The 13029-nt window shown below is 34.3% G+C and overlaps 1 protein-coding gene across 3 annotated transcripts in view; it reads left to right on the top strand.

Moving 5' to 3' along the window:
• DMXL2 (Dmx like 2) overlaps nucleotides 1–13029 on the top strand; it is a 104873-nt gene that overhangs the window by 74182 nt on the left and 17662 nt on the right. For 2 of the 3 annotated variants that reach the window (XM_077829276.1, XM_077829277.1), the window contains exons 26-33: nucleotides 215–291; nucleotides 1169–1299; nucleotides 2173–2421; nucleotides 5905–6086; nucleotides 6568–6701; nucleotides 7859–7944; nucleotides 8386–8587; nucleotides 12472–12589. In XM_077829276.1, coding sequence (XP_077685402.1) covers nucleotides 215–291; nucleotides 1169–1299; nucleotides 2173–2421; nucleotides 5905–6086; nucleotides 6568–6701; nucleotides 7859–7944; nucleotides 8386–8587; nucleotides 12472–12589 — 1179 coding nt within the window. Of the gene's footprint in view, nucleotides 1–214; nucleotides 292–1168; nucleotides 1300–2172; nucleotides 2422–5904; nucleotides 6087–6567; nucleotides 6702–7858; nucleotides 7945–8385; nucleotides 8588–12471; nucleotides 12590–13029 lie in introns of those variants that run through there. The other variant, XR_013347409.1, reaches the window with a different exon arrangement.

The raw sequence follows: 13029 nt of genomic DNA, 5'->3' as shown, positions 1-13029 counted from the left end.
AGTCTTAGGCACGTTGGGGAGAATGAATAAAATAAAATCACAACTAACAATTCCTTTCTTCATGTGACGTATAACTAGTTAACTCAACATTTGTGTTTAACATTCAGATTTTCTCATTAGTCAGTCTCAATTAGTTCACTGTGATTTTAAGAAAAAATTGCAATTTCCTACAACTTTTCATATAAAATTTAATATTGGCTGGTTTTTTTTTTAGGTGCATACACTTCATTCATTAGCAGCTTCACTTTCTGCGTCTATTTACCAAGCTTTATGTGACAGCCACAGCTACAGGTAAAAACTGAGCTCTTCTTACAGTTACGTTTAAAATGTATGTTTGGTTTTCATGTAAGAGTAAACTTTCACATTTGTAAATAAATGCATAAAGAACTAACATTTTGAAATAAGCACATGTATACTTGTGTGTATACACAGCCAGGCCTAAGTTCAATGTGCACTCATGTATATAGTGCAATTAATGCACTATGAAGAAATTGTGATGTGAATGAAGCTACAGTTACGTTCTCGTAACATTTTCAAAAACTATATGGGTGCCTTCCATTTGCCCAGACAGTTCTACATGAATTAAATTTAATACCAAAAATTGTTTAGTAGATTTTATGGCACAGAATAAAAAATAAAAAATCTCTAGTTACTCAATCTATGATTGAGGCTCTGTGAGGCTCTATTAGAAGGAAAACACTAAAAAGGCAATTTTCCACAGTGGACACATTGATATATAGGAGCAATTTCTTCTTGTACCTGACAGATGAGCAAGTTTCAGATAGATAGTTATATGGCCATCTCTGAAAAGATTAGAGAATAAATACACCTACAGATGTGAGGGCATTTTGCAATTTTCACAACACATTTTCTGATTACTAAAATCTTTGAAAGTGAATCTTTTTCTCTTGCCCAAAAACAGACAGACTGGAATGTAAAACATTGCATGCGGACTAAGATTTTTAGCACTAAAAGTTAACTTTTTTTACATTGTAAAAATATAATGACTTTACTCTTCTAAAACCGCTCCTACATGCTATACAGAATTTCAAATGTATTTTCTGAAAAATTAAAGACTCAAATGAAAATAACTTGCCATATATACTATACTTCATTACAAGAATATTCTAAAATCCTTTCTCATTAGAAAAAATTGATTTGTGTTTAGCAGTCAAACGGAAACAAATCAGTTTACAGGAATGGTTTATCAAGGACTGCTTTTGAGTGATCGACGCAGGCTGAGGACAGAAAGCATTGAAGAACATGCAACACCAAATTCAACTCCTGCTCAATGGCCTGGTGAGAAAAAACTAAGTTATTTTTCACAACAGCATGCCAAGAACACTTTTTCAGATGTCCCCACACAATCTGTTTCTCACTTAATTTCTTGATTTTTTTTCTTGTGACTCAGAACATGCAGTGACATCTACAACTGCGCACCGGGCTTAATGTTCAAGCCAACAAAAATATTAATAGCATACATTAGTCAGCTGAAGATGCAGATATTATCAGATATGCTTCCCTTATAGAAAAATCTATTTTGCATTCTTGCTTCTTTTTAAATCTTGGGTGAACTCCATTAGCATTTAACCACCAGATCCATCTAGTCTGACCTCTTGTATATCACAGGCCACCAACACCATCCAGCACCCACACACTAAACCCAAAAAATTAAGTTAGATCAAAGTATTACAGCCCACTGGAGATTAGATCATTATCTGCCACAAGCAGAGAGGAGGGACCGGGATGCACCAGTGCCCAAGGCCCCTGCAATAGCAGAGATATGCTTAAGTGAGATATACACAGATAATCCTGGCAAGTGACCCACAGGCACATGCTACAGAGGAAGATGAAAAAAAACCCAGGGTCAATGCCACACTGACCTGGGAGAAGATTTCTTCCTGACCTCACATCCTGAACATCTGAGCAAGACCCATTCAGCCACACACCTGAGACAGAGAATGCTTTCAGGAAAAGGTCTGTCTTGGAAAGGAAAATCATCAAGAAACAAATTTTATAATCTATTCAGAAATAAGGGTAATAAATTTAATTTAGATCAAAGTACTAAATGGCCACTCATAGAATTCTTTGTTTATGAAATGAATATAAGAAAAATGCTTTTCGTACTTCTGCAAACTTCTTAGTTACATATTTTCTTTTTTATTCTTGCAGGTGTGAGCTCACTTATAAATCTCTTAAATTCAGCCCAGGATGAGGACCAACCAAAGTTAAACATTTTACTCTGTGAAGCCGTTGTAGCTGTTTACCTAAGTCTCCTGATACATGCCCTTGCTACTAATTCTTGCAATGAATTGTTTCGGCTAGCAGCCCATCCCCTGAACGGTCGAATGTGGGCTGCTGTCTTTGGGGGAGGAGTGAAACTTGTTGTGAAACCCCGAAGACAATCTGAAAATATTCCAGGTACTTTTTGTGTTGATTCAATTTCAGACCAATAATGTGCATTTGTATAATTTTGGGGAAAGAGAAGAATTTAATTTTCTTCTTTTAGGTTCAGGAATATTGTTTAAAAATAAACTTTTAAATTCATCATGTTTGATAGTATGTGTCTGATATCATCAGTTCTTAACCTCCTCCCAGGGTAAAGGTATTTTTAGGACTTGCATAATCATACTGAAGGAATTAATGGGAATCTTAGAATTCTTGATCAGTATGGATTGGCAAGAATATAACTTTTAGCCAAGATTATTTAATTTAGAAGAGGGGGGAAAAAAGATGGTTAGCTCTTAGAGGTCGGCATTGTCTTCATATATTCCACATAGCACATTGTGGGTCGTTAAATGAGATACAAATATTAGAGTTATTGACTTAATGAAAAAAGCAGTTGAGCAATTGGCATAGTAAAGTCTAAACTCTTTACTGCTCTCTGGCATATTTGTTATCCTTTTGTCTGCATGAAAAATGGTAAGTTTGATGAGACAGGGTTTCAAATCTCCCAAAACTTAATTTTAACTCTTCTAGCTGATTTTATCTATAAACTTACAGGACTCCTAATACAGCCTTCTAGGGAAAAGTCATTCGTGGCTAATGGTTTTCAGCCAGTTATCACTGCTAGTCCAGAGCATATTAAAGGCTCGCCAGTATCTGCAGCTCTGTTTACCATCATTACTGGTCATCAGGTGTGTGTCCTAGTCTGTTCAGTTTTCTAGCTATTACATATGAGGTTTGAGTGTCTGCTTGGCTTAAGTAAGGACACCTGATCATTGATTTAAAACTGAACATACTGAAACAGTCATCCAATTTTCCTTCATTTAGAGCTAAGCAAGAATGAGCCAAATAAGGAATTATTTATGCTCATGAATGAAGCAGTTCTCAGCTGTAGAATAAAATTTTATTCTACATAGCGCTTTTGCTTTTTGGAGTGTCCAAAATCCTTGTATAGAGTATGAGATACTGGTTTTGTGACAAATGGCAGATGCACTCGTTTAGCATTAACTCAGACACCACCTTTGTCCTTGTGCAGTGGATCCTCTAGCTCCCCCATCCCCAGCCTCTGCCCTGCATGCGTGATGGATTCAGAAGTAGACACTTGATCTGATTTTTGAACAAGAAGAGAACACATAATTTGTCGTTCATAAAGGTTCTGAGTACTCTCAGAGCTGTAACATGGATAGTTTCCATTTGTTGGAGCACTAAAAGATAGTTATTAATATCTGTGTTGAGGAAATACCATGGGGCCACATTGTGCTAAACACTGCACATAATTATCATGAAAAGTCAGTACCTACCTCAAAGATCATACAGTTTAAGTAGATTGTAGATATGAGTCCCAGGTATGAGGTAATACGTGCTACAGTATGCATACTATTCTGATGAATTTGTGGTTGTGTGTCTCAGCTAGTAATTGGGGAAATATCATTAGTTTTATTTTGGCAAACACTGCCCCTTACTCATCTAAACTCTTCTCCAGCTTTTAATTAATTGCTAATTCATTTTGAGAAAATTAAAGGAATGAAAAATATATGTAAGTGAAGTTGAATTAAGCAGAAAGTCACTTTATGTGTGTGACATCAATTTTAAAACTGCTCTGATATAAATTATATAAACGTTAAATCTAGCTTTATAAAATTTTAATGGCACAATGGACACATATGGCAAATAAACCCAGTCTGAGGATATTGGCAAGCAGTCTACACATTTTATTTTTATTTATATTCTGTACTGAATTAAACAGTTTAAAGGGTTTGTTTAAAAGAAGAGTCTTAACTAATTAAGGTAGAACCTCAGTTTTGAAGCTTTTGTAGTTGAATTTTAAAAATGTTTTATATTGCACAAGTTAGGCTCTTAATAAATCATGGAAAACAACCATGTAACTTAAAATTTCACCTTTCAACTGGTAGATATTTTACTATTGGTAAAATATAACAAGAACTACTAGAGTTGGAGCTAGACTCTACTGGAACTCTAAAGGTGATCACTTTTGATGGTGGACTTTGGCTGCCACTTTGGATACATACTTGTAATTATCCTCCCAAGTAGATGCACTTTTCCTTGAAAATCATTCTCTTTCTAAAACTACACTGGAACAGTCAGTGAATAATCAGTCTCCTACTCTACCTAATTCTGGTAAAACAAAATGCTCAGACGGCAAGACAGAAAATAAAATACTGTTAACAAGTGGGTGCTACTCATCACACCAAATAACCTTGCCAAATAGCACTGCAGTTGCTGCTGTCTGTGACAAAGAATATTTACCCCAGAAGGTTGGTGAGCAGCTTATATGCGGATTGCTGTGTATTTTCCAGTAGAAATGTTTTAAAAAAATGTTGACATAAGGCATGAATTTTAAAAACAACTGGGATTGTCTTTCCTTTGTAACTGAGTTTCATGTTTACTATTAAATTGTGGAAGAAGTAACTCTGAAAAGTAATTTGAATTCAGACATTTTGGGTGAAACTTTTCTGATCAGTATTTTTATTCTCTACTAGTTTTTGAAGCTTGCTAGTAACTCAAGTTTTGCAGTGATTACATATTTTAAATTGATTTTTTTATTGGATTAAATAATAAAAAGTCTATGTTGGGTAGGGAAATGCGGTAATGATCTTATTTATACTGCTTAACTTTTGCAATAGCTAGAAAAATATTCCTAGTTGTATAGTCAAAGGCTTTCATTCAAGATAGATTCTGTTTTCTTTAAACCTACTAGCTGCTGCTGCAGTTTCTGATGTTTCAAAGGACAGTAATGAAGGTTTGTAAAGATTTGCAGTGTAGATGGATGTTAGTGTGCTTTAAAAGAGGAGAGTGTTTTTAAATCGCTATCTTTATAATGAAGTAAGTGTAAATCTTCAGTTATGCCTATCCAAAACAGCTCATTTTCAAAGTCCACATTCATATTGTGTTTGATTACATTAAAAAAATGTTAAAATCAGTCCTCCCCCATAGATTTTCCTAAAATGCCAGGGTAAATCGTCTGGATTTCCTTGTTTACATTTCTGAAAATGTCAAACAAAAACATGGATTTTTCTAAAGGAGAAAACATTCTCAATATGGTTTCAAGCAGGAATTGTAATATCTCTTTTAAAACCTGTAGCTCCTGAAAACTTATAAGTTTTCAGGAGCTACAGGTTTTAAAAGAGATATTACAATTTGTTTTCCTAATGCATGTGGCAAAAGAATAGTAACTCTACTTGGATTTATTGTAGTTGGACTATTTATAGGATTACACTTACTTTATTTACAGACACATTTAAGGAATAGTACCTGAAATGTAGTTTAGCTTTGAATTTGTTTTAAACCTACCAGATTTTGTTATCCAAACACCTTAACCAAAATTCATGGTTTTGGTGACTTCATTTAAATTCTAAAATTAATCCATTTCTAAAAATAAATTATGGATAGCATTTGTTTCTTACTATGGTTTTAGCTATCTAAATTCTTTCAATTTAGCACCTCCCGTTCCTTCAGAAGAAATGGATAAGCATCGTCGTCGATTTAATATGAGAATGCTTGTACCAGGGAGACCCGTAAAAGATAGTGTTGTACCTCCACCTGTGCCTGCAGAAAGGCCTTCTTACAAAGAAAAATTCATTCCTCCAGAACTCAGCATGTGGGACTATTTTATGGCAAAGGTAGGGCAGTCTGGGTTGAACATAGTGATATCACAAGAATGCTGACTTTTAAAATTTGAAAATATAAAATTAAATACTTTGTACAGAACACATGCACTTTTTTTCCTGTTCTAAAGGACAAAAAAATAAAATTTCAAGAAGTGTTTTCATTAATGTGCCTCACAACCTGTAAAAAAAAAAAAAAGTTTGCAGGTTGCTTTCCCCCCAGAAAAGATGAAACAGTTACATATCTGCTATATAACTTCCAAAATATCAATCCAGCACTCTTCTGCCAAGCAAAAAATAGTGGAAATAAGCATTTTGATCCTTGCTACACACTTATTTTTGAAGGGAACATCTAACTTACAATTTAGGTATATTAATAGATTTACATATCAAGCTGCTCTGTTTCACTACTAAGTTATTTAAGTGACATCTTCAATGTTTAAAATATTGACAACTCTGAAGAGTTATTATAACAGGTTTTTGTCTTACATTGCAGCCATTTCTTCCTTTATCAGATAGTGGTGTTATATATGATTCTGATGAAAGCATTCACAGTGATGAAGAGGACGATGATGGTGCTTTCCTTTCTGACACACAGATCCAGGAACACAAAAATGCCAATTCTTACAGGTTAGTGGAAACTATACCATAGTTAAAAAACAAACTTACTTATGAACGTGTTTTGTGTTCAGCTTTTTGTCCAAAGCGAAAGATGATATCATTGGGCCTCTTTTCTGCTGTGAGGTATATTTTACAGTATCTATTTATTTAACAGCTATGGGTTTGCAGAGGCATTACTGAGATAAGAAACTTGCCTGAATAATCTTAAATTACTGACACTGATGTGCAAAAAGGAAATAATTCACCTTGACTTTAAGTTCCGATTGAGTTTGCAAGTATAGCAGCTAGGTTTTTTTTCCCTTTTGCATTCACCTGAGCAAATAAACTGAGCAAATTGTATTTCAGTCATTGAGACACAATGAACATCCCTTGATGCCAGGTTTAGCGTTACTTTTCAGAGTAGAGACCAATTTTAAGTGTAATTTGAATTTTCTGTGTTAATTTCCTTTTTTATGTGGATTAGAAAGAACACTTTAAAAAAATGTCACAAGCATAGGATGGCATAAATTAATGAGTCACATCCATTATGAAGGTGGATGAAAATAAAAGGTCTTCCACCTACATTGTATCATGTCTTTTCAAATCCAGTAGACTATAAATGGAACTATTTCATTGTACTATGAGAGTGGAAAAAAAAATCTTTGATTTATATCATAAATGATTCCTTTTCATTCATTTTGATGGATTCATTTTGATGTCATGGAAAGTTTTGTAATATGGACTTTCATTGGCATTGCCATGAGATTAATATTTGATTCCTGACTTTACATATGCTTCCCTCTTTCACACCCAGGGATCTATGTCCAGGTGCCCTCTGCTAGAGGGAAGAGGATGATGATCTGGGGGTTTGGAAAAGAGGGAGGGGAATCTTCTGGGCTCCAAGGAGAGAGACTTAACATGTTTAAGATATAAGGATCTTACCTTGCATTGCAGTATGGAAAACTCACTCAGTAAGCACTATTCATTATTTTAGCAGGTGATTGGACTAGATGACCTCCTGAGGTCTCTTCCAAACCTAATCTTCTGTGATTTGTTATAAATACCTTTCTCATATATCTGCATGGTTTGGTGAGAGAAGCTAAACTGTGTCCTGCAGATAACTGAATTCTGCAGATAACTGAATTTAAATTGTACTTTACAAAATGGAAACTGTTCTTTTTCTACAGCTGGTCTCTCATACATTTGGTGATAGTAAAACTAGCTCTGTACAACATAAAGAACTTTTTTCCCATTGCTGGTTTGGAATTCTTTGGTGAGTTAAATTCTGACTTCTATTTTACTTTGCTCTATATGTGAGTTAGTAAAGTATTGGCATTTATATATGAAAAGTTGTTTTGCACAATTGGTAACAGATGGAATTGTGTTTTATTTCAGGTTTTTTAAGTGCACTCATCCAATATTTTTTTTATCTTTTTCTGTAAGTTCTGTGGAAGCGCACACATCTTCCCTATGCTTATTAAACGTAAGCAGTAGAATACTATGTCAGATGATGGTTGTGAATTTTTTTTGTTTGTTTTTAGTTTTACTTAGTTGTTTTTGATATCTGAATAAATTCTGCCCTGGGCTGCTATATTCTTAAAAAAAAAAAAAAAAAAATCATAATATTGTGTCTGCATTTTACTGCAGGATTCGTTTATTGCTATTAATAGTATAGGGGTTTTATATTGGTACTAAACCTTTGTGTTCACTTTAGATCTGCCTGTGACATCACCATTGGGTATAGCTGTGATTAAAAATTTGGAAAACTGGGAACAGATCCTTCAAGAGAGAGTGGATCAGTTTGAAGGCCCACCACCGAACTACATCAATACCTATCCCAGTGACATTGGAGTGGGAGCTGGATCAGCTGTTCTCCGCAACAAAGCAATGCTTGAACCTGAAAACACACCATTCAAGTAAGAAAAGCTTTCAATAAACTGCTATCCAGACTTTATTATAACTTGATATATGCACCTTTTGTGCAGAAACAGTCAACTATCTAGTGGATTTTTTTAGTTAAAAGAAAACTGAGTTGGCTAAGCCAAATAAAACCTAATCTACAGTGGCTTTACAGTTGTACCTTAATGAATGCAGCATAATACGGTGCCTATCTTTACTGATGATTGTTTAATTGTTACAAATACTGTTACAAATACAGTGGTATTCAGGTGCTTAAGTCCTTTTATTAATCTTTGGATAACTTCTTCCCACTGTTTTACTTGCATTTTTATTCTACACATACTTTATTTATTTCTGCTTTTTCATGCACTATTTAATAGAACAATTGTGTAGTTGATACTGCTACAGATTTTTGTTCACAATTTCCTTTCTACTGTTACAAACATGCATTAAGGGCCACTTATTCAAAAATGTGAAGCTTCAGATTTCATTTTGGTTCTTAGGTGATCTGATTAAATCCTTATAGGCCAGCAGTAGACCCACCGATTTGGTTGACTTAATGTACCTTCTCTACACACATGCTCATTTGAAGGCTTATTATGTGTACTTTAAGACAAAGTTTGATGTGGAACTGTCAAGTGGTGCCACTGCCACAGCAAAGGGGATAAACAGTGATACCATCAACATGATAAAATGACCACTAGGAAATGCATACATTTCTGTGTATTTCAAGACATAATATTGTATTTCTTTGTGACCTGAAAGCATCACAACAAAAAAAATCACTAAAATGTAGGAGCACTGATGACATTCTAGTCAACATCATTATCATAGTCTTGTTCATCATTATGATATTTGTCGAGAGCGTGTGGGTTACCAGTCTTCATTGCCTTGGTGCGCACACAATTCTGTGCAGGGAAGATAGTTCTGACTACAGACAGTTGATTGATTGTTCAGGTTTCAGAGTAACAGCCGTGTTAGTCTGTATTCGCAAATAGAAAAGGAGTACTTGTGGCACCTTAGAGACTAACCAATTTATTTGAACATAAGCTTTCGTGAGCTACAGCTCACTTCATCGGATGCATTGTTCAGTGATCTCTACTGGTAAAGGCACAAATAAGGTCTTGTAGAAGTTCAGATGACACTGGGCACCCTATAAAATTAAAGCAAGTAGTTCATCATGCACAGTTTTACATCCATATTACAATAGTGATCCAATATCCTGTTTGCCTATGAGTGAAGGCATCCAAATCTTTGTTTGCCAAGATGCTCTTCAAAACTGGAATGAACATACCTCGCTGGAGTCTTTCTACTTCAGGTTTTGCAGCACTAGTGATGAATCCCCTCAGCTCATCAAAATTGATGCAGAATCCATGAAAGTGTAGTATGTCAATTAAATTGAGACACACAAAATCAAGGTATAGCTGTGCAGCAAAGCTTGTGTGTGGTGGTATGATCATTTTGGAACTGTTTAATACTCTTCACTCCACAGTTGAGAGGCACCTTCTTTGAATCTGTTCTGAATGAGGATTCTCATTGCTGGCTGAATTGTATGCTTCTTTATGTATCAAGGAAAGGACAAACTCCTGCCCCATTTAGGGCACAAAAGTAGTTGACCTCTGTAAACTACAATCACCTTGCTTTGAATAATAATCTGAGGTTTTTATTTTGGCAAAGGATTGAAGTGGCATTATACAAAATCACTTGTTCATTTGAAAGCAGTTAAACAGGCTCACTCAAGAGAAGTAGATCCAAAAAACGTTTATAGATGACTTAATTCCTACTACAGATTACTTGCAGTTTGGATAGCATTAGCTGCTATTGCACTGCATAGAACAATGGTAGGCTTGCCTTGTCCATACTGCGCATGGAATGAAATTGCAGAATCATAGTGTTTTTCTAATCTTGCCTGGAATAGTTTACAGTTTCCACATCTGAGGTAAGTAGGACTTTATATCTTTGCATTAGATCGTTGTCTGTCTCTTCAATCAGCTGATAAAATGCAATTTCATAAGGTGGCTGTTGCAGTGTAACAAGGTGGTTTTTCTTTAAAATTAATTTTACTCAAGTAGGAAGAAAGCAATAAAGTCTATCATTCAACATACCTAAAGATGAAGTTTTTCACAAATATTCTGCGCAACATGTCATCATCTCCTCCTTGAAGTGCTGCCCCCTTTAGATTGGTTGCTCTCTCAAATGTTTCTATTTTATGAAGTTTCTAGTCTTCCTTATGTTTTTCTCAAGCAAACAATATCAATGGGACCAGTCTCTAGAAGATGTGCTTCCTCTGGTAGCTATAGAAGCAGGTGAACATGATGCACTTCGATCAGATTCAGAGTGTTTTCTTTCCTGGGTTCTATACAACTCTGACATGTCCCAAATTCAACTTGTGTATTTCTGGAAGCAATTCCTGTGATAGAGTATTGGTGGCACCTCTTCTAAAATAGAAAACTCATCTAGTAGCTGCCAATATAATTAATCTCTCCTGGCTTCTGCTGCAAACACCACAGAATTCTGTCCAGCACTGGTAGTTTTTAACAGTTTTGTGTTCTTTTGATTTTCTTTTCCCAAACTATGAAAAACGTGTTTGTGTCGAGTCTGTCTCTTTGATGTAAGCTTTAAGGGCTTGTATCCTCCCACATACTGTAACTTTAGTGGTAATGGTAAAATTCCCAAAGTATATTGTTAGCATTTCCACCACCATCATTATTTTTCAGTTTATACAAGTGTATAGACTTGTGCTAAAATAGATATGAATTAGATCTATACGTTGGCAATTTAATACTATTTTTGTTTAGTGAGCATTTTGATTGCTTGAACCCCCAATATGAAGCTGTGTACTGCCATCTCTAATACTGACTTGTGCATAGGGTCACTGAATTAAAAAGCTAGTTTTTAGACTATAGCCAAGGCTAGTACTGTATGCATAGGCAATTACAAATTAAAACCTTCTACCAGGCAGATTAGATGCTACATTATATATTCAAAAACATACAAATGAAAAAAACATTAAGAATCCACGTATACTTATTTATATCTATTACAGTCAGTTATGAGATACTTTGACAATTAAGAATATGCAATATGAAAACATTTCATTTTAGTATATTGCAAATGATATTTGCCATTTGTCACATGCTAAATAGCTCCATCATTTTTGAAAAAAATACTTGCTCATGAAAAACCAATAAAAATCTTACATTGCCATTTGATAGCTTTGACCAGTAAACACCACATTAAAGTGTTTAACTTAAATAGTAAAAACTGTAGTCATAGTAATTTGCAGTGTTTATGGAACTGCAAAAAAGGACACACTCATTTTGAATACTGTTGTTTCACAGGCTTATTTACAGTCTTGCAGCAGAATTTGACAGCTCCACATCGTACCTCATTTAAATGTATATAAAATAAGGCTTCAAATGATATATGATGTGTGTGCACGTGAGGAGGGCGCGTACATTACACTCCAAAAATATGGCCCATTTTGGAGAATTGCCAAACACCTTTTGAATATTAGAAGAAATATGTAAAAGCATTTTACATGATTTATTTGTGTCATCCTGGTGCCACAATTGTAATATATGAGTAACTTCAGCACAGTGTAAATATATTAGTGTATGTGAATCAAGGAAACAAGTTCTGGCCCACAATCCCTTTGAATTCAGTAGCTCTGTGTAATGTGGTATCACAGAGGAAGTCCAGGAAAGTTTTTATTTCTTATGACTTGTCTTGGATAGAACACAGAGCCTACAAATCCATCATTTTGTTTCACACTGAATTGCATCTAAAATGGTTTGGAGTCTCTTCACATTTTTGTCCACATTTAATTATATTATGACCATGATGAATTTTATATTGAAAATTATATTTAAAAAAAAAACAAAAACATTTTTTCTTTCAGATCAAGGGATTATTCATCACTTCCAGTTAAAAGACTATGGCATTTTCTTGTGAAACAAGAACTTCTTCAGGAGACCTTCATAAGATATATATTCACTAAGAAGAGAAAGCAAAGTGAGGTAAACAAAACTAATAATTCAAAGGCTTTTTTACATTTCCTTAATCTTTAAGTGTCTCCATTCTAATTTTTGTTTTAATATTTTCATTTTGGTTGGCATTTCAGTTTCCTGTTTTTCACTTCAGCAATGTTTAATAAACAGCATGCTATCATGGTGATTTTAAAAGTACAAATCAACTAAAAATGTATATTCTTGGACAAGGCATAGCTGAGTTTACAATGCAGTATATATATTTAAAAACATTTTATTTTGCTATAGGATAACAGTAATAAATTAATTGAATATTGTTGAATCTCTGTGGCTTGTCATATATAATATATTTAAACAAAATAATTTCTCATTTCAATATATGTATATATGCATGTGTAATATATACATATACATAATATTATATAGTGATATATAATATTGATTTTTATGACTATCATAATCTCAACTGA

This window comes from Eretmochelys imbricata, chromosome 10 (assembly GCF_965152235.1).
Source record: "Eretmochelys imbricata isolate rEreImb1 chromosome 10, rEreImb1.hap1, whole genome shotgun sequence".
NCBI lineage: Eukaryota > Metazoa > Chordata > Testudines > Cheloniidae > Eretmochelys > Eretmochelys imbricata.
Note: the sequence above shows the minus strand (reverse complement) of the source record. Positions and strands in the feature narration are given on the sequence as shown.